General features: G+C 45.4%; 3 protein-coding genes across 3 annotated transcripts in view; all 3 read right to left on the reverse strand.

Annotated features, from left to right (window-relative positions):
• CUL5 (cullin 5) overlaps positions 1-5,454 on the reverse strand; it is an 84,742-nt gene extending 79,288 nt beyond the window's left edge. The window contains exon 1 of the mRNA XM_016184923.2: positions 4,785-5,454. Coding sequence (XP_016040409.1) covers positions 4,785-4,805 — 21 coding nt within the window. The 5' untranslated portion in view covers positions 4,806-5,454. The remainder of the gene's footprint in view (positions 1-4,784) is intronic.
• A 10,230-nt stretch (positions 5,455-15,684) lies between these two features.
• LOC107523373 (prostate and testis expressed protein 2-like) lies at positions 15,685-18,341 on the reverse strand. Its single transcript, XM_016194181.1, has 3 exons — positions 18,278-18,341; positions 16,932-17,072; positions 15,685-15,857 (listed from the first exon to the last, which is right to left on the reverse strand). Exons 1-3 carry the CDS (start codon positions 18,339-18,341, stop codon positions 15,685-15,687), a joined length of 378 nt encoding a protein of 125 aa, XP_016049667.1.
• LOC103128938 (prostate and testis expressed protein 2) overlaps positions 16,419-18,345 on the reverse strand; it is a 71,436-nt gene continuing 69,509 nt past the window's right edge. Inside the window, exon 6 of the mRNA XM_060179883.1 lies at positions 16,419-17,072. The gene's annotated coding sequence lies outside the window, so the exon portion shown is untranslated. The remainder of the gene's footprint in view (positions 17,073-18,345) is intronic.

Here is an 18,345-nt window from a genome sequence, read left to right on the forward strand (position 1 = left end):
ATGCAAAAAGACTCTCTTGAGGCTTCAATGTCCCAGGTTTAATCTCCCACACCACATAAGTCAGAGCTAAGCAAGTGCTCTTGTTAAAAATAAATAACTAAATAAATAAATTGCTGACTAGAATAAGTAGAAGGAGGAAATGTAGCAGATGGCTTACAAAAAAAGAATACAGAAGAGAGTAGAAAATTTTATGAGGGGGGCAGTATGGTGGTGCACCAGGTTAAGTGTACATAGTACAAAGCACAAGGATCCGCTCAAGGATCCTGGTTCGAGCCCCTGGCTCCCCACTCGCAGGGGGTTGCTTCACAAGCAGTGAAACAGGTCTGCACGTGTCTATCTTTCTCTCTTCCTCTCTATCTTCTTTCCTCTCAGTTTCTCTCAGTCCTATCCAATAAAATGGAAATAGTGGTTTCCAGGAGCAGTGCATTCGTAGTGCCAGCATTGAGCCCCAGCAATAACCCTGGAAGCAAAGAGAGCGAGAGCGAGCAAGAAACACAGAGAAACACCTTAAATCTTATGCAACTGGGGGTCGGATGGTAGCACAGTGGGCTAAGTGCACGTGGCACAAAGCACAGTGGCCAGCGGAGGGATCCCGGTAGGAGCCCCCGGTTCCCCACCTGCAGGGGAGTCCATTCACAAGTGGTGAAGTGGGTCTGCAGGTGTGTGTCTTTCTCTCCCCCTCTCTGTCTTCCCCTCCTCTCTCTATTTCTCTCTGTCCTATCCAACAACAACGACATCAATGACAGCGATAATAATAACCACAACAATGATAAAACCACCAGGGTAACAAAAGGGAAAAAATGGTCTCCAGGAGCAGTGGATTCATGGTGCAGGCACCGAGCCCTGGCAATAACCTTGGAGACAAAAAAAAAAAAAAAAAACTTATGCAATTAGATTTCATCAGAGCATATTTGACAGAAATATGTCCTTTGGTCAAAATGAAGAAATGTGGACTAGATGAGCACACGGTTAGAATTTGATTATCAACTAAACAACTATAACTGAAAAATGATGAATAACAAGGCATTATCAGTCCTGAAGGGGAAACTTTTAGTATCCTGTTGAAAGAATATGTTTTCTATGTATTGGTTTCTTGGGTGAAGTTATGTTTACTGAATTTGCGAATGACTAAGTTTGGAGGGCTAACTAATATTTGTGAAAGGTAAGTTTCAAGGAGCTGGGTGGTGGCTCACCCGGCAGAGCACAGATATAACCTGGATTCAAGCCCCCAGCCCCCACCTGCAGGGGGGAAGAAGCTTCAGAAGTAGTGGAGCAGAGCTGCAGGTGTTTCCTACCTCCACTCCCCTATCCCCTCTCTAATCCTCTATTAAATCGATGCATTCAAATGGTGTTCACCAGGAGTGGTGGAATAGCACAGGCAAGGGCAGTCTTCTAGCAATAAACCTGGTGACAAATAAAGTAAAAACTAAATATAAGAGCCTAATGCACTGTCCTGGAAGTGGCACAGTGGATAAAGCATTGGACTCTTGAGCATGAAGTCTTGAGTTCTGTCCCCGGCAATGCAGGTGCTCTGTTTCTCTCTTCTATCTTCCTAATTAAAATAAAGCCGGGTGGTGGCACACCTGGTTGAGCACACATATTACAGTGCACAAGGACCCGGGTTCAAGCCCCTGGTCCCCACCTGCAGGGGGAAAGCTTTGAGTGGTGAAGCAGTGCTGCAAGTGTCTCTCTGTCTCTCTCCCCTTCTCCTCTCAATTTTTCTGGCTGCCTCTATCCAATAAATAAGTAAAGATAAAAAAATGCAATAAAAACTCACCTACTTTAAAAAAATTATTTGTAATTAATATAGTAGGTTAAAAGAGTTAAGATTACAGTGCATAGTCCCCCACCTACATTTCATATTGAAATTTGATGGTAATAATTGCATTCAATCATTATTATTTTAATTAAAAAAATTTTTTTTCTTTTGTTGTCCTTGCTGTTTTTTTATTGTTGTTATAGTTATTACTGTTGTTGTTACTGATGTCGTCATTGTTGGATAGGACAGAGAGAAATGGAGAGAGGAGGGGAAGACAGAGAGGGAGAGAGAAAGATAAACACCTGCAGACCTGCTTCACCACCTGTGAAATGACTCCCCTGAAGGTGGAGAGCCGGGGCTCGAACTGGGATCCTAATGCCAATCCTTGCGCTTTGCGCCACGTGTGCTTAACCCACTGTGCTACCGCCCAACTCCCACTCATTATTTTTTATTGCCACCAAAGTTTATTGTTTGGGATTGGTGCTGGCACTATGAATCTACCGCTCCTGGCAGTCATTTTTTCCCTGTAGGACAGAGAGAAACTGTGAGAGGAGTGGGAGAGAGAAAGATAACTACAGACCTGTGTCTACCCCAATGGGGGGAGTAAGGGCTAGAATCTGGGTCCTCATATTTGGTACTGTGTGTGTTCAAATGGGTGTGCCACTGAATGGGCCTGTAGTAATCTGATTTAAAGCAAGTGAATAATTTCTGGATTTTGGAAGTCTTTTTAGCTTACTAAGACTTATGCTGCACATTTTTTTGGTATGTTGTATATTTATTTTTAGCTAATGAGCATTTATAATGAAAAAAACTTTAATATTACTATTGATATTTTGATTTTGTTGTTTTAGCATAGAATTCCACTGTTCCTTTGCTGAAGCTAGGCCTTCAGTACTCTTTTGCTGCATTTCTATATGAGTATCTTTTTCCAAACAGAAATTTTAAAAAATCTTATTTTGCTGAATCTCATCCCATTCAATTTTAGCACATTTCTTTAATCACTTACTTGGACTATCCTTAAGTTCAATATCATAAAATTTTCTTTTTGCCTCCAGGGTTATTGCTGGGTCTCAGTGTCAGCATTACAAATCCACTGCTTCTGGTGGCCATTTTTCTTTTTCTTTTTTCATTATTACTACTGGATAGGACAGAGGGAAATTGAGAGAAGGGAAGATAGAGAGGGAGAGAAAAAGCTAGACACCTGTAGACCGGCTTCACTGCTTGTGAAGCAACCCCTCTGCAGGTGGGGAGCCGGGGGCTCAAACCAGAATTCTTGAGCCGGTCCTTGTGCTTCCTAGAACTATGTGCACTTAAGCCACTGCCACCATCCGGGCCCTCTGTGAATTAGTTTTCTTGCAGATACAGTTGTAGTAGTATTTGATTAGTACGGTGTACTAATTAAACGCTATCAACTCTACTATACATTAACTCAACTCTCACAAGGTCTCTTTGAAATAGATACTACTGATAAATTCCACTTTATTGATTAGGAAACCCAGACACAAGAGGCTAAGAAATTTGTCTAAAGTTATAAAATGTCCAAGTGGCAAATAGTCTAGTTTTAATCCCCTCTTTTATTTTATTTTTCCTTTATTTGATAGAACAGAGAGAAATTGAGGGGAGAGAGGGAGGAAGGACAGAAAGACACCAGCAGAACCTGCTTCACACTTGTGAAACTTCCCCCCCCCCAGTACCGAGTGCACTCAACCAGGTGAACCACTGGATATGCCCCCTCCTCTTTTAAAGTAAGATAAATGGTGTCTTAAGTTAGTAAAATTTGTTTTATAATGCAGTTCCACCTATTAGGCAGTTAATATCAAATTCGTCTAAAGAAGGGTGAAGTCCCACTGCATTGCAATATCTTTTTCTTCTATAGTTTTCTAGTATCCACCCACACTGCCTTACGATACAATAAGGGATTTAAGGGAGTAGTTCATCCTTTGTATTTAAGTCTAATCACTACTTCCATTTCAGTCAATACTTTTTCTAAGATAAAAAGTTACCATTTGTGTTTCTATGCAAGCACAGAACAAACTAATACCCCGTCTTCCTCATTCCTCCCCAAACTTTTTTTTTTTTTTTTTTTTTTACCAGAGCACTGCTCAGCTCTGGCTTATAGTGGTGCTGGGGATTGAACCTGGAACTTCAGAGCCTCAGGTATGTGAGTCTCTTTGCATAAACATTATGCTATCTATCCCCTGCTCTCCCCCCCATTTTTGGTGATAACAGAAAATATGTCTCCTCTGGGCCTAGATCTCCCCAGCTAGCCAAGCTATATAAAGTTAACTTCAACCAATACCGGTCCAAGTGCTGTCTTCCCCAACTAAAAGAAAGAAAAAGAAAGAAAGAAAGAAAGAAAGAAAGAAAGAAAGAAAGAAAGAAAGAAAGAAAGAAAGAAAACGAAGGTAGCACTTCTGGACAAGTTCTCTATGTGCCATACAATGGGGTGGGGGTGGGGGTGGGACCAATTTCCCAAGGAAAGAAGGTCAAATATGAACTCGGGAATGGGAGGGAGAGCAGGAGGGGACCGGGCAGCGTGCAGAAGAGGGCGGGGGTGGGACGGGGTCGGTGCTGTTCGGGTGTCCCGTGCAGAATGAATGAGAACCGAAGCTGAGGAGGTGAATGTGTGTGTGTGGGGGGTCCCCTGAAACCTGTTGGCACTATCTTCTCGGCTTTCCTTTTATGCGATTTGAGACTCTCACTTCAGAAGAAAGCAAAGACTTAACGCTACTCACGGCCCCCTCGGTCCGGGCGGAGCAGCCCATCACGTCCCGCCGCGGCCGCCGCCGCTCCCTCGACAGCATCCCCCACCCGGGCCTTTCACACCGGTCAGCCGGCGGGAGGGACACCCCGAGCCTCTCCACCCCAAGGCCGCTTCTCGGAGGCGGCCTCCCAAGCTTCCCTTCCCGGGGACAACCCCTGAACACTCCCGCACATTTCTCCGCGGAGCCCGAGGCGAGTCTTTTCCCGCACAGTTGAATCCAGTGGTCCCGTAGTAAAAGCCGACCCGGGCTGAGGGGCTTACCTTTAACAGATTAGACGCCATGTTCCTTCAACTTCGGCTCTCGCGAGGGCGGCGCGAGATTTCGTGGTGCTCCGGCCCAGGCCACAACTGGAGGCCGGAGCTCCCACCCGGGCCGAGGGGCCCAGCGGCGCCCAGCGGCCCGCAACGGCCCGCACCGGCCCGCACCGAGGGTGTGGTGGGCGCCGGGGCGGCGTGCCGACGGCGCTGACCTCGTCCCAGGCACCTGGAGCTGCCTCACCCTGGCTCCCTACATGGTCACCGGCGCTTCCCCGCACGAAAGAGCTCATGCAAAGGCTCCGGGAGACGGCGACAGCGAGTGTTGAGAAGGAAGCAGGAGCCGGCCTGAATGGGAAGAGGAAGCATCGACTCCAGTAGCCTCCCCACGCTCTCGGACGAGCCTTTGGGGTTGCACCGGCAGCGGCTACTGGCAACGAATTGAGCTCGGTTTGGGCCGGCAGCTCGGGGTCCGCGAGCGCGTCACGTGACGTGGCGGGCGGGGGCGCGCTCGGGAGCGAGCGGGGGAGCCGGGAAGGCGCGCGGTGCCGGAAAGCGGAGGCGGGGGGGGGGAGCGCGCCCTCTGCTGGCGGGACGTAGCATTTCCCCTCTGCCTGTGTCCCCATCCCGGGACTGTTTGAGGAGCGAGGTGATCACTAATGAAATAAATGCCTTTTAGCAGCTGACTTCAGTGAGATCTGGCACAGAGAAGGTGCACAGTGAATTATTTGCCGAGTGGACACAGGACTGAACGAATGCACAAGAAGGCAGGCTACTGATCAGTCTACTGAAGAGTGCCTAGCACAGAAATAATGTGTTAGTAATGTATTAACAGAAGACTACTCAGGGGATGACTATGAATCTTGAGTTTCCTAAAGGCACATCATGCTAGAAGAGCCTAAAACATAACACCCCAAGCAATATCCCTTCAGACCTCTAAACACTGGCCAAGGGAAGAGAGTAACAAGTATATGCAGAAACTACAATATATTTGGTTTGTATTATGCATGTTTGCAAACAATATTTATTCACACATTCATAATATGCTTGAAATAAGTAAGAATGATAGAGTGTAATAAAACGGGAGAGTGGGCTGCTGTGCCACCTGGCCCCAACGGCATTGAAGGAAGCTTCAGTGCTGTGGTCTCTTCCATGGTCTCTCTCTGCCTCTCTGTCTCTGTCTAAAAAAAATTAAAAATACAACAGGGTGGGGTGGTGAAATTTGAGATTTTTATATAGAATGGCTCAAGTAGGCTTTGCTGAGAAGATGGCATTTAACAGACTTGAAGGAGGTGAGGGAGAAGGCCAAGCCATATATGGGAGAAGAAGAGAGGGAGAAGCAGAGCCACATACCTGAGTGACAGGTTTCCCAGAGTGTCTGAGGAGCCATGAGAATGATGGTATATTTAGAGCAGCCATAGCAGGGCAAGCATGAGCTCATATATGGCCTTGTAAAGAATATAGATTGTGGCCTGGGAGGTGGCATAGTGATAGTAAGCCAGACTTGCAAGTAGGAGGTCCAGAGTTTGATCCCTGATGCCACATATGCCAGAATGGTGCTTTTGTGTTCATTCTCTATTTTAAGAAATGGGGGGCCTGGTGGTGGCACACCTGGTTGAGCCCACATGTTGCAATGCTCAAGGACCCAGGTTTGAGCCCCTGGTCCTAACCTGCATGGGGAAAGCTTTGCAAGTGGTGAAGCAGGGCTGCAGGTGTCTCTCTGTCTCTCGCTTTCTCTATTGCCCCCTTCCCTCTCGATTTCTGGCTGTCTCTATCCAAAAAATAAAGACAATAAAAAAAATTTTTAAAGGGCAGGGGTAGATAGCATAAGGTTATGCAAAAGAGACTCTCATGCCTGAGGCTCCAAAGTCCCAGGTTTAATCCCCTGCACCACCATAAACCAGAGCTGAGCAGTGCTCTGGTTAAAAAAAAACAACAACAAAACAACCCACAAAAATGGGGGTCGGGCGGTAGCGTAGCGGGTTAAGCACAAAAGGGCTGGCTTAAGGATCCACATTCGAGCCCCAGCTCCCCACCTGCAGGGGAAGCAGGTCTGCAGGTGTCTATCTTTCTCTCCCCCCGATTTCTCTCTGTCCTATCCAACAACAACAACAATAGCAATGACAATAATAATAACAACAATAAGGGTAACAACAAAGGTAGCAACAAGGGCAACAAAATGGGAAAAAATGGCCTCCAGGAACAGTGGTTCGTAGTGCAGGCCCTGGAGGCAAAAAAAAAAAAAAAGTAAAATGTGAGATGATAAATCATTTCAGAGGGACCAGGTGGTGGCACACCTGGTTAAGCACACACATTACAGTGCACAAAGACCTGGGTTCAAGCCCCTGGCCTCCACCTGCAGGGGGAGAGCTTCACAAGTGAAGCAGGGCTACAGGTGTCTCTCTGTCTCTCTCCATCTCTCAATTTCCCTTCCTCTCAATTTCTGGCTGTCTCTGATAAATAAAGATTATAATAATAAAAGGCATCATTTCAGACTGAACACAGGAGTGGCATGAACAAATCTTGTTTTCACATGATCTCACTAACTGCTGGGTATTTAAAAGAAGTGGAAGAAGAGTGGTTTAGAAAGCTCCTGTGGGGCCCGGTGGTAGTGCAGCAGGTTAAGTGCACCTGGTGCAAAGCACAGAGACCGGTGTAAGGATCCTAGTTCAAGCCCCCGGCTTCCCACCTGCAGGGGGGTCACTTCACAGGCAGTGAAGCAGGTCTGCAGGTGTCTATCTTTCTCTCCCCCCTCTGTCTTCCCCTCCTCCATTTCTCTCTGTCCTATCCAACAACAAGAGCAGTAACAACAATAATAATAACAACGATTTTAAAAATAATTTCTGTAATATCTCATTAATAGAGTCATGTTACGGAGGTGTCTCCATTTTATAACTGATTTATTATAATCACAATTATAGGCACAATTAAACAGTGTGTTAGGTGGTAAAACAAGAATTCAGAGCCACCATGTCTATAATGTTCAGGCAGAATATTAACAGAGGAATGATGCCTAGAAGTCACCTTTGGGGGCCAGGTAGTGGTGCACTTGATTGAATGCACATGTTACAGTGCTCAAGGATTAGGGTTCAAGCCCCTAGTCCCCACCTGCAAAGGAGAAGCATCACAAGTGGTGAAGCACTGCAACAAATGTCTCTTCCCCTCTACCTCCCCCTTTCTGTTGATTTCTCTCTGTCTCTATCAAATAAATAAATATATTTTTAAAAAGAAGGCATCTTTGGTGTACCGTACAGATAAGAAAATTGAGGTTCAGTGAAGTGTCTTCCCAAGGTTGCTCAGCTGAGCTAGAGAAAAGGCCTAGTCTAAATTAAATGAACATTATGGGTTCCCTTTTCCAGTGAAAAGGATTACTTTTAATCCTGATCCAACTATACCGCTTAATTTAAAATGCAAAATTCTAGTTTAAAATATAATCAACCTAGGGATGGGCAGTGGCATACCCAGTTGAGCACACTCATTACCATTCCTTGAACCCAGGTTCAAGCCCCTGACCTCTACCTGCATGGGGGGGAGGGCTGGTAGAGGGAGTGGGGGAGGGAAAAATGACCACTGGGAGCAGTGGGTTCATTGTGCAGGCACTGAGGCCCAGTGATGACATTGCTGGCAATAAAGAAACAATAATAACCAACTTTAACCTAAAAAAAAAAAAAGCTAATGGTGGTCTGGGAGGTAGCACAATAGGTAAAGCGTTGAACTCTTGAGCATGAGGTCCTGAATTCAATCCTGCCAGCACGTGTACTAGAATAATGTCCGGTTCTTTGTCTCTCTCCTCCTTTCTCATTAATAAATAAAATGTTAAAAAAAAAAAAAGCTAGAGGGTGCCGAGCAGTGGTGCACCGAGTTAAACACACACAGTACGAAGGGCAAGGACCCACACAAGGATCCCAGTTTGAGCCCAGGGCTCCTCACCTGTGTGTGTGTGTGGGGGGGGGGGGGATAGCTTCACAAGCGGTGAAGTAGGTCTGCAGTTATCTGTCTCTCTCTATCTATCTCCCCCTCCTCTTGCAATTTATCTCTGTACTATCTAATTAAAAAAAAAAAGGCTTCCAGGAGCAGTGGATTCATAGTGCCAGCACCGAGCCCTAGCAATAACCCTTAAGGCAAAAACAATAATAAAACAGACAAAAAAAGCTAGATGATAAATTGAGATATAGCAATTGAATGAATGAATGACCTACCAAACAATCCAATTATGAAGCCAGAGAGATAGCACACAGGTAAGGCCTGTGCTTGGCTCTGGCTCTAACCCGAGCACTACATGAGAGTGATGTGCAGCCACCCAGGAAAACTCTGGTGTTGTGGTATCTCTTCATTTCTGTGTGTGTGTGTGTGTGGGCGTCTATCTGAGTAAAAAAGTGAAGAGTAGGCCTGGCTGTGTGCACACACACACACACACACACACACTCCAGAAATGTAATGAATGCTTGTCTGAGCGCCTGTTATGTATATTATGTACTAGGTACTGAACACACAGGACTAAATGAGACTGAGAAGACCCTTGAACTTACAGAACAGTGTTGAACTTCACCTGTGTCTCCCCAAAATGGACAGTTAATTCTCTCTAACCTTTTGTTTAACAAAAACAGTTTATTACAAAAACTACTGTCTCCATAAGACTTAAATTATCCTGTCATTCAGGGGCCAAGTGGTGGTGTACCAGGTTAAGCGCACACGTTACCAGGTGCAAGGACCTGGGTTCAAGCCTCCACCCCACACCTGCAGGAGGGACACTTGACAATCAGTGAAGCAAGTACTGCAGGTATCCTTCTCTCTCCTTCTCTCCCCCTTGCTCAATTTCTCTCTGTCCTATCAAATAAAGTAAAAAGAAAAAGGAAAAAATAAATAAATAAAAGGAAGTGGTCCAGGAGGTGGCACAGTGGATAAAGCATTGGACTCTCAACCATGTGAGATACCAAGTTCAGTTCCTGGCAGCACATGTACCAGGGTGATATCTGTTTCTTTCTCTCTCTCCTATCTTTCTCATGAATAAATAAATAAATAAATAATTTAAAAAGGAAATAATGACTGTCAGGAGCAGTGGGTTAATAGTGCTGAGCCTCAGTGAGTGATAAGCTTGGTAGGGGGAAAAATATCCATTCACTTGAAAGAAATCATGTCAAGTGAAATAAGTCAGAAACATAAGGATGGTGGTCCGGGAGGTGGCGTTGTGATAAGGCTTTGGACTCTCAAGCATGAGGTCCTGAGTTCGATCCCCGGCAGCACATGTGCCAGACTAATGTCTGGTTCTTTCTCTCTCCTCCTATCTTTCTCATTAATAAATAAATAAAATCTTTAAAAAAAAGAAACAGAAGGGGCAAGGTTCCTGCAGGAGGGAAGCTTCACAAGCAGTGAGGCAAGTTTGTAGGTGTCTCTCTCCCTCTCTAGCTCTCCTCCCCTCTCAATTTCTCTCTGTCCTATCTAGTAGATAATAATAGGCTTCCGGGAGCTATGGATTTACCGTGCAAGCACCAAGCCTCAGTGATAACACTGGTGGCAATAAACTGATAAGAAAGAATTAGTGGAATTGCTTGTGTCCCCTGAAACTAACTATATATAAACACTTCTTGTTTCGTGACTGGCTGAGACTCCTGATTATAAAACCAAGCCAAGTGTGAAATCACCCCAACTGTAACCAGCGTACTCCTCCAGGCAGAAGCACCCTGCAGAGGCACACTGATCCTCCAAGGTCCAGTCTTCCCTTCTAGACCTGATTCTTTTCCTACTGAAGACATATCCTCTCCACTGAAGACTGTTACCCTGAGCACCCTGTGCACAGCCGAGGGTCTCCTCTGCCTTAATCTTAGAAGTACCTAACTCGTGCAGCATGTTGAGTGTATATGGTGCGAAACGCAAGGACAGGTGTTAGAATGCCGGTTCAAGCCCCAGGCTCCCCACCTGTAGAGGGGGTTACTTCACAGGCGGTGAAGCAGGTCTGCAGGTGTCTATGTGCTCTTCCCCTGTCTGTCTTCTCCTCTCTGGATTTATCTCTGTGCCATCCAGCAACAACAACATCAATGGCAACAATAACAATAATGTCAGCAACAAGGGCAACAAAATGGGGAAAAAAAGCTTCCAGGAGCAGTGGATTCGTAGTGCAGGCACCAAGCCCCAGCGATAACCCTGGAGGGAAAATATATAAATAAATAAATAAGAAGTACCTAACTCTAGAGGAGCCATTGTATTTGAGATGGATTCAGGTTGCCTGCTACTTTTCTTGGTCTGGATTGCTCCAGTCCCCAATTCAAGTTCATTCATCTCTTATAGACAACATAGATCCACCAGGAGCTAGAACTTTCCCTTTATGGAAAGAGAAAACCGAAGTTTTATTTTTTCATTATATTACTACTGCTACTGCTACTGCTACTGCTACTACTACTGAAATTGAAAAGCGGGAGAGACACCTGTAGGTAGTACTGCTCCACTACTCATGACGCTGCCCCCCCACACACACAGGTGGTTGGGAACTGGGGACCTGAACCTACCTTCTTTATTTATTTATTTATTTATTTATTTATTTTATTTTATTTATTCCCTTTTGTTGCCCTTGCTGTTTTTTTTTTTAATTGTTGTAGTTATTATTGTTGTTGTCGTTGTTGGATAGGACAGAGAGAAATGGAGAGAGGAGGGGAAGGCAGAGAGGAGGAGAGAAAGATAGACACCTGCAGACCTGCTTCACCTCCTGTGAAGCGACTCCCCTGCAGGTGGGGAGCCAGGGCTCGAACCGCGATCCTTACGCCGCTGAACCTACCTTCTACATCCTCTGCCAGTTGCTCCACGACCTAGCCCAGCCAGTTTTAATCCGGCACTAACCTTGCGCTCTGGCTCCCTCTGGCGACCACTGTTGTGCTTACAGCAGCTGGGAAAGTGCGTGTTTAAACTCTAGCTCCCCCCAGTGGTATATCAGTTAACTACAGCGGTATGCATCTAGAGGCTCAGGATCTATGCATGTCCCCGGGCTCCTTCTAGCTTCAACATTCCGTTGGCTATCTGTAATACATCGGTGATTTCAGAGAATGCACTTCTAAACTGTAATTAAGAGACAGTTACATATATTTGTATTTTATAACGTAAATATTTGCATGATAGTAAGCTATCTTGAAGAAAATACCTGGTGAGAACCCCATGAGTTAGGCTGAGGAGACAGTATAATGGTTATGTAAAAAATCTTCATGTCTGAGACTTTTAGGTCCCAAGTTCAGTGCCCAGCTGGACCACCATAAACCAAGTGCTCTGTTTGCTCTTCCCCTCTCTCTCCCTCTGTATCTCATTAAAATAAATAAAATATTTTTTTAAAAGTCTCAAAATTATGTCACTAAAGATTTTTTTTTTTTGTCAGAGCACTACTCAGCTCTGATTTATGGTGGTATAGGAGAGTGAACCTGGGACCTTGAAGTCTCAGACAGGAGGGTTTGTTACATAACCATAATACTATTTCCCACCCCTGAGGTTTTTTTTTTTTTTTTCTTTTGCCTCCAGAGTTATCACTGGGCTTGGTGCCTACACTAGAAATCCACTGCTCGTAGAGGCCATCTTTTTTTTTTTTCTATTGTTGTTGCTGCTGTTGTTGTCGGACAGGATAGAGAGAAACCAAGAGAGGAGAGGAAGACAGAGTGGGGGAGAGAAAAATAGACACCTGCAGACCTGCTTCACTGCTTGTAAAGCAACCCCCACCCCTCACAGGTAGGGAGCTGGGGGCTTGAACTGGGTTACCTGAGCTGCTTCTTGCCACCTCTCCCCCTGTGGTACTGTTGTTTTTTTTTTTTTATGGACAATTCTTACCTTGTAAATTGTTTAAACCGAGAGAATTTTAAAATAAATTACACACTTTAAATGATAATAGTTTGAATTAAAACCATACTTATAGCATCTAAAATAAAATTCTAGTTAGATGGTGTCTGCAAGAAATAGCATGAAAATGTGCTTTCATGGCTTGGGAGGGGATGCCATGGAGTAAATGTTAGGCTCTCAAGCATGAGGCCCCAAATTCAATTTCCAACTTTGCATATTCCAGAGTGATGATCTGGTGTTCTTGTCATCTCTCTCTCTCTCTCTCCTTCCCACCCATAAATATGCCTTAAAGTGTCAAGTAGGAGGTGGCTGTGGGACAAAAAAGACTAATAATTTGTCCAAAGCTGTTATGGCAAGTAAGAGACAGCAGTGGGCCTCAGATTCAGGCAGCCCAGTGACCTTCCCATGTCTGTTCTTTACTACCTACATCACAGAGCCACCAGAATGTCTGTCTTCCCAGTGCCCTCACTTCACCTCCTCAGCCCAGAGAGCCCCAAGAAAGCAGAGGACCCCCTGTGGAAAATCAGGGCCTCCTTGTTTGGGGGGGGGCTCTCTAGGTCTGAGGGGACTTAGGGTTCTGGACATTTGAGATATGAAATAACTGAGGAAAGGGGAGGGTTGCTAGAATTGTTCTCTACCTGATACCCCATTCCTTTTATTATGGCAACAGCCTGGGCCAGGGATGGAGACTCTCTAGCCTAAAGCTCCAAAGTGCCAGGTTCAGTACCAGAGCTAAGCAGTGCTCTGGTAAAAAGAGGAGGAGGAGGAGAAGGAAGAAGTGGAGAAAAAGAATAATAAACAGCCTGCAACTTCTCTTGCTTATAGTCTTGGTTTTTTATATATTTTTATTTATTTTATTTATTATTGGATAGAGATAGAGAGACATTGAGAAGGGAGGGGGGAGATAGAAAGGGAAAGAGACAGAGAGGCAACTGCAGACCTGCTTCACCATTTGTGAAGCTTTCCCCCTGCATGTGGGGCTTGAACCTAAGGCCTTGTGCACTGCAATGTGTGTGCTTAACCAGATGCACCACTGTCTGGCCCCTCTTTCTTTTCTTTCTTTCTCTCTCTCTCTCTCTCTCTCTCTCTCTTTTTGCCTTCAGGATTATTGCTGGGGCTCGGTGCCTACACTATGAATCCATTGCTCCTAGAGGCTATTTTTCCCTTTTGTTGTCCTTGTTGTCATTATTATTATTGCTGTCGTTGTTGTTGGGTACGGCAGAGAGAAATTGAGAGAGGAAGGGAAGACAGAGAGAGGGAGAGAAAGATAGACACTTGCAGACCTGCTTCACCGCTTGTGAGGCAACCCCCTGCAGGTAGGGAGCCGAGGGCCAAACCCGGATCCTTGCGTCTGTCCTTGTGCTTTGCGCCATGTGCATTTCACCCAGTACACTACCGACCTAATCCCTCTTCTTTCTTTCTTTCTTTCTTTCTTTCTTTCTTTCTTTCTTTCTTTCTTTCTTTCTTTCTTTCTTTCTTTTTTTCAACCATGAAATGCAAGCTCAAACCTATTGGGATGCAGAGGTTACTTAGGCTCCTATGCTGAGCCTCAGATCAGATCGGTGGGGTTTACAACTGACAGTACTTATATACTTTCCCCATATTTGGGAGCTTCTCTATTCCCTGATTCAGCTTTCTAGTCTTATTTCCAACTCTGACACTATCTCCCCAGACAATACCATTAGCACACCTGCTTGCTAGCTGTTGGGCTCAGGCAAAATTAGTAAAGTCATGGGCCCTTTGGAATATACCTAAAATAGAATTCCTAGCTTTTATTTTCCAAAAGGGAGACCCCAAATCTCATCTACTATATTCTTTTTTTTAAATTTTATTTATTTGCCTCGCATCCTCACAATTTCCCGACATTTATTTATTTTCCGTTTTGTTGCCTTTGTTGTCTTTTTTTTTATTGTTGTTGTAGTTAATGTTGTTGTTGTTGATGCCATTGTTTTTAGATAGGACAGAGAGAAATGGAGAAAAGAGGGGAAGACAGACACAGGGAGAGAAAGGTAGATACCTGCAGACCTGCTTCACCGCCTGTGAAGGAACTCCTCTGCAGGTGGGGAGCCAGGGGCTCAAACCCGGATCCTTACGCCAGTCCTTGCGCTTTGCGCCACATGCGCTTAACCCGATGTGCTTACCACCCAACTCCCTTCATCTACTATATTCTGACCTTTAGGTTCCTGATTATTAAACAGTTTGTTCTGCTTTATATCTTAATGCTTTTCAGCCACTAAATTGCAGATGCTATCATAATGCCAACCTGATTTCCCTGGGCAGACGACCTTACCAATGTGTCCTGGAACCCCCACCTCTCCAGAGCCCTAGCCACTAGGGAAAATCAGAAATAGACTGGGGGTATGGATCAACCTGCCAATGCCCATGTCCAGCAGAGAAGCAACTACAGGAGCCAGACTTTCCAACTTCTGCACCCCATAAAGATCTTTAGTCCATACTCCCAGAGGGATAAAGAATAGGAAAGCTTCCAATGAAGGAGATGGAGTATGGAACTCTGGTGGTGGGAATTGTGTGGAAATGTACCCCTCTTATCCTACCCAACCCTGTCTTGTTTTTCTTTAGGATTGTTACTGAAGTCCACTCACAATTCCCAGATGTCCCAGTGTCAAACCATTTCCCTATCTTTATTTAATTAGCAGAGCTGTAGATTTTGAGCCTATGCCATTTCACAGCTCTGTACTACATTTCATTCAGATAGAGACATAGAGGTAGAGACATCACAGCACTGGAGCTCCCTTCAGTGCCACAGCACCTCCCATGTACTGCCTGGGCTGGGCTCATGGCAATGTAGGCTTCCCACTCGGTGGGCTTTCTCTTCGGCACACCTAATGCCCCTTCCCCACCACCTCCTAGACTTGAAGCTTGATTTTTAGCTGCAACAGTTGAACTAGTGACCTGGCATTTCTGATTTGGGTCCACATGGTATTTCAAAACTCTTCACAGTTCATTTCTTTTGGATCTGTTGGCACTCAGGAGACGGTGTGGGTGGGAGCAAAGGCCTTTCTGGATCCTGATGTTCTTTCAGGAAGGATAAGCAGGGTGCAGTCCAGAGACAGCCCCCACACATCAGCCAGGCCCCTCAATATAATCTCTCAAACAAGGTGGGCTCATATGGAGTCTGGTCTTTTACAGAGAGGCTATTGCAGTAGCTTTCATTACAGCAGTGGAAGACATTCTTTTCTGAGTTGGAGATGCGTATGTATTCCACACATCTTTTCGGGCAGCCCAACATGGAATATAGGTAGAAAAATTCTGAAGAGTAAGAATAATCAAAAGGCCCAGATTAGTTTTAGGGTTGTGGCAGGGCATGTGACTGAGTGAGTGGACTCTCTCCTCTCTGCTGCCTCTTTAGAGAGAGCCTGAAATTCATAAATCCTTATCTAAAAAGGGAACCTCTGCTTCCAGAATGACTCACAGACACACCCAGCACCCACATACATTCACAGCAAAGGATCTGTAACAGCAGAGCCCTACTGGAGGTTCAACCACTAAAATAGCAGCGATGGATGGATATATGAAGGTCATGTGTTTAAACCCAGTCACTGTGCAGACGGAAGGTCTGAGCATAGAGAAGGAAAGGAGAGGGACCCAGGTGGTAGCACACCCAATTGAATGCACACGTTACCAGGTGCAAAGATCTGGGTTTGAGCCTGTAGGGAGCATGCAACAGTGAAGCAGGTCTGCAGATGACTTTCTCGCTCTCTTTCTCTTCTCTCTCAATTTCTCTCTGTCCTATTAAACAAAATAAAAAGGAAAAAAATGAGAGTGGGGGAGATAGCATAATGGTTATGAAAACAGACTCCCTTGCCTGAGGCTCCTAGGTCCCAGGTTCAATCCCCATGTAGCACCATAAGCCAGACCTGAGCAGTGATCTGTTTAAAAATAAATACATGTGGCCCAGGAGATGGCACAGTAGATATAGCATTGGACTCTCAAGCATAAGGTCCCGAGTTCAATCCCTGGAAGCACATGTACCAGAGTGATGTCTGGCTCTTTCTCTCTCCTCCTATTTCTCATTAATAAATAAATAAAATCTTAAAAAAATAATAAAAATAAATACATAAATATTACTTAGTTGAAAAAATATGGGCACAGGAAGCAGTGGATTTATAGTGCCAGCACTGAGCCCCAACAATAATCCTTGTGGCAATAAAAAAAATAATAAATACATACATAAATTAAGAGAAGGAAAGGAGAATGTAATAGACCAGGGGCTGAATTAAGCCAGAGATGGCAGGGCCAGAGAATTCTGACTCTAGATGTGTTTCACCAAGTCAAGTCATGCCATCCAACCCACCCCTCCCCCTCTCCTTGTGGCCGCCTCACCTCCAGTGTAACGTTGAGTGTATATTTCTTTGGTCTGGCATGCAAAGTCAGGATGTCTGGATTGGCAGGAACCTAGATTCTTTTTGCAGATCTTGCCAACAAATTCATCGCAGGAGGTGCAATTTATAGACCTTGCAGAATCTGGACATTATGTCAGGGGACATGGGGGAAAGTTAAGAATTACCAAGTAGGTTCAGAGGAGTGGGCAGCTGCTGCTGTGGGTGTTGAAATCAAGGTCAGGACCCTGGGCTTCCCCAGCTTCCCCAGTCTGACCTCTGGGAACCTTCTTTCCATAGGGCTCTTTCTCTCCGAGGAGCCCAGATCAAGCAGGGAATCTTGGAGTTGTGAGGTTACCAGGAAGTCCTCTCCCAAGTTTCCTCCTCAGGCTCACCTTGCAGCTGTGACTTGTGAAGGGGACACTGGGGGTGGGGTGGGGGAGTAAGGTGGGCTGAGAGAGAAGACCCAGGAAGGGTCTGAAGGGAAGGAAGGAAGGGAGGGAGAGAATTTCCCCCTAACATCCTTTTATTTTTTAAAATGTGGCTTTAGGGAGATGAACCCAGGGCCACATGTATATATGGTAGTGCTGGAAGATACCCAGGGGCCAATTATTCATTATTTTTTATGAGAGACGGAAAGACAACACAGCGCCACCCCACCATCGATGGGGCTCCCCTCTTTGCATCCATGGTACGTGGTGCGGAGGCACAAATCCACTACCTGGTACATTATCTCCTGGCCTGAAGATCTCTCTTCTATGTTACTTATCAAGACCTGGTCTCAGTCAAAAGAAAAGATGAGGGAGTCCGGCGGTAGTGCAGCGGGTTAAGCGCAGGTGGCGCTAAGCACAAGGACCAGTGGAAGGATTCCGGTTCAAGCCCCGGCTCCCCACCTGCAGAGGAGTCACTTCACAGGCGGTGAAGCAGGTCTGCAGGTGTCTGTCTTTCTCTCCCCCTCTCTCTGTCTTCCCCTCCTCTCTCCATTTCTCTCTGTTCTATCCAACAACAATGACATCAATAATAACTACAACAATAAAAAACAACAACAAGGGCAACAAAAAGAATAAATAAATAAATAATTAAAAAAAAAAAAGAAAAGATGATATTGGCTCACATTACTAGAGACCCTCCAGTGACTCCTTTATCACCCACACTGTTCTGGAGTTGGCATCTGGTGGTGCCGTGGACAGCAGCAACAGCAGGGTCCACAGGAAGTTTCCATGGCAGCAGTTTGCAGCAGCTACAGGCTCAGGGGCCTTGTGGCAGCAAATACTATCCCTATAGCTCTTATTCCCAGGACATTACTCCTCCACCTATCACTCTGTCCATTCCCCCTGCTATGGGACTCACCCTCTGGAGAAGACCAGCAGAGGATCAGGAGGGGTCCTGAAAGGAGGAACTGGAGCCAAGCCATATAC

The sequence above is a fragment of the Erinaceus europaeus genome, chromosome 20 (assembly GCF_950295315.1).
Source record: "Erinaceus europaeus chromosome 20, mEriEur2.1, whole genome shotgun sequence".
Lineage (NCBI taxonomy): Eukaryota > Metazoa > Chordata > Mammalia > Eulipotyphla > Erinaceidae > Erinaceus > Erinaceus europaeus.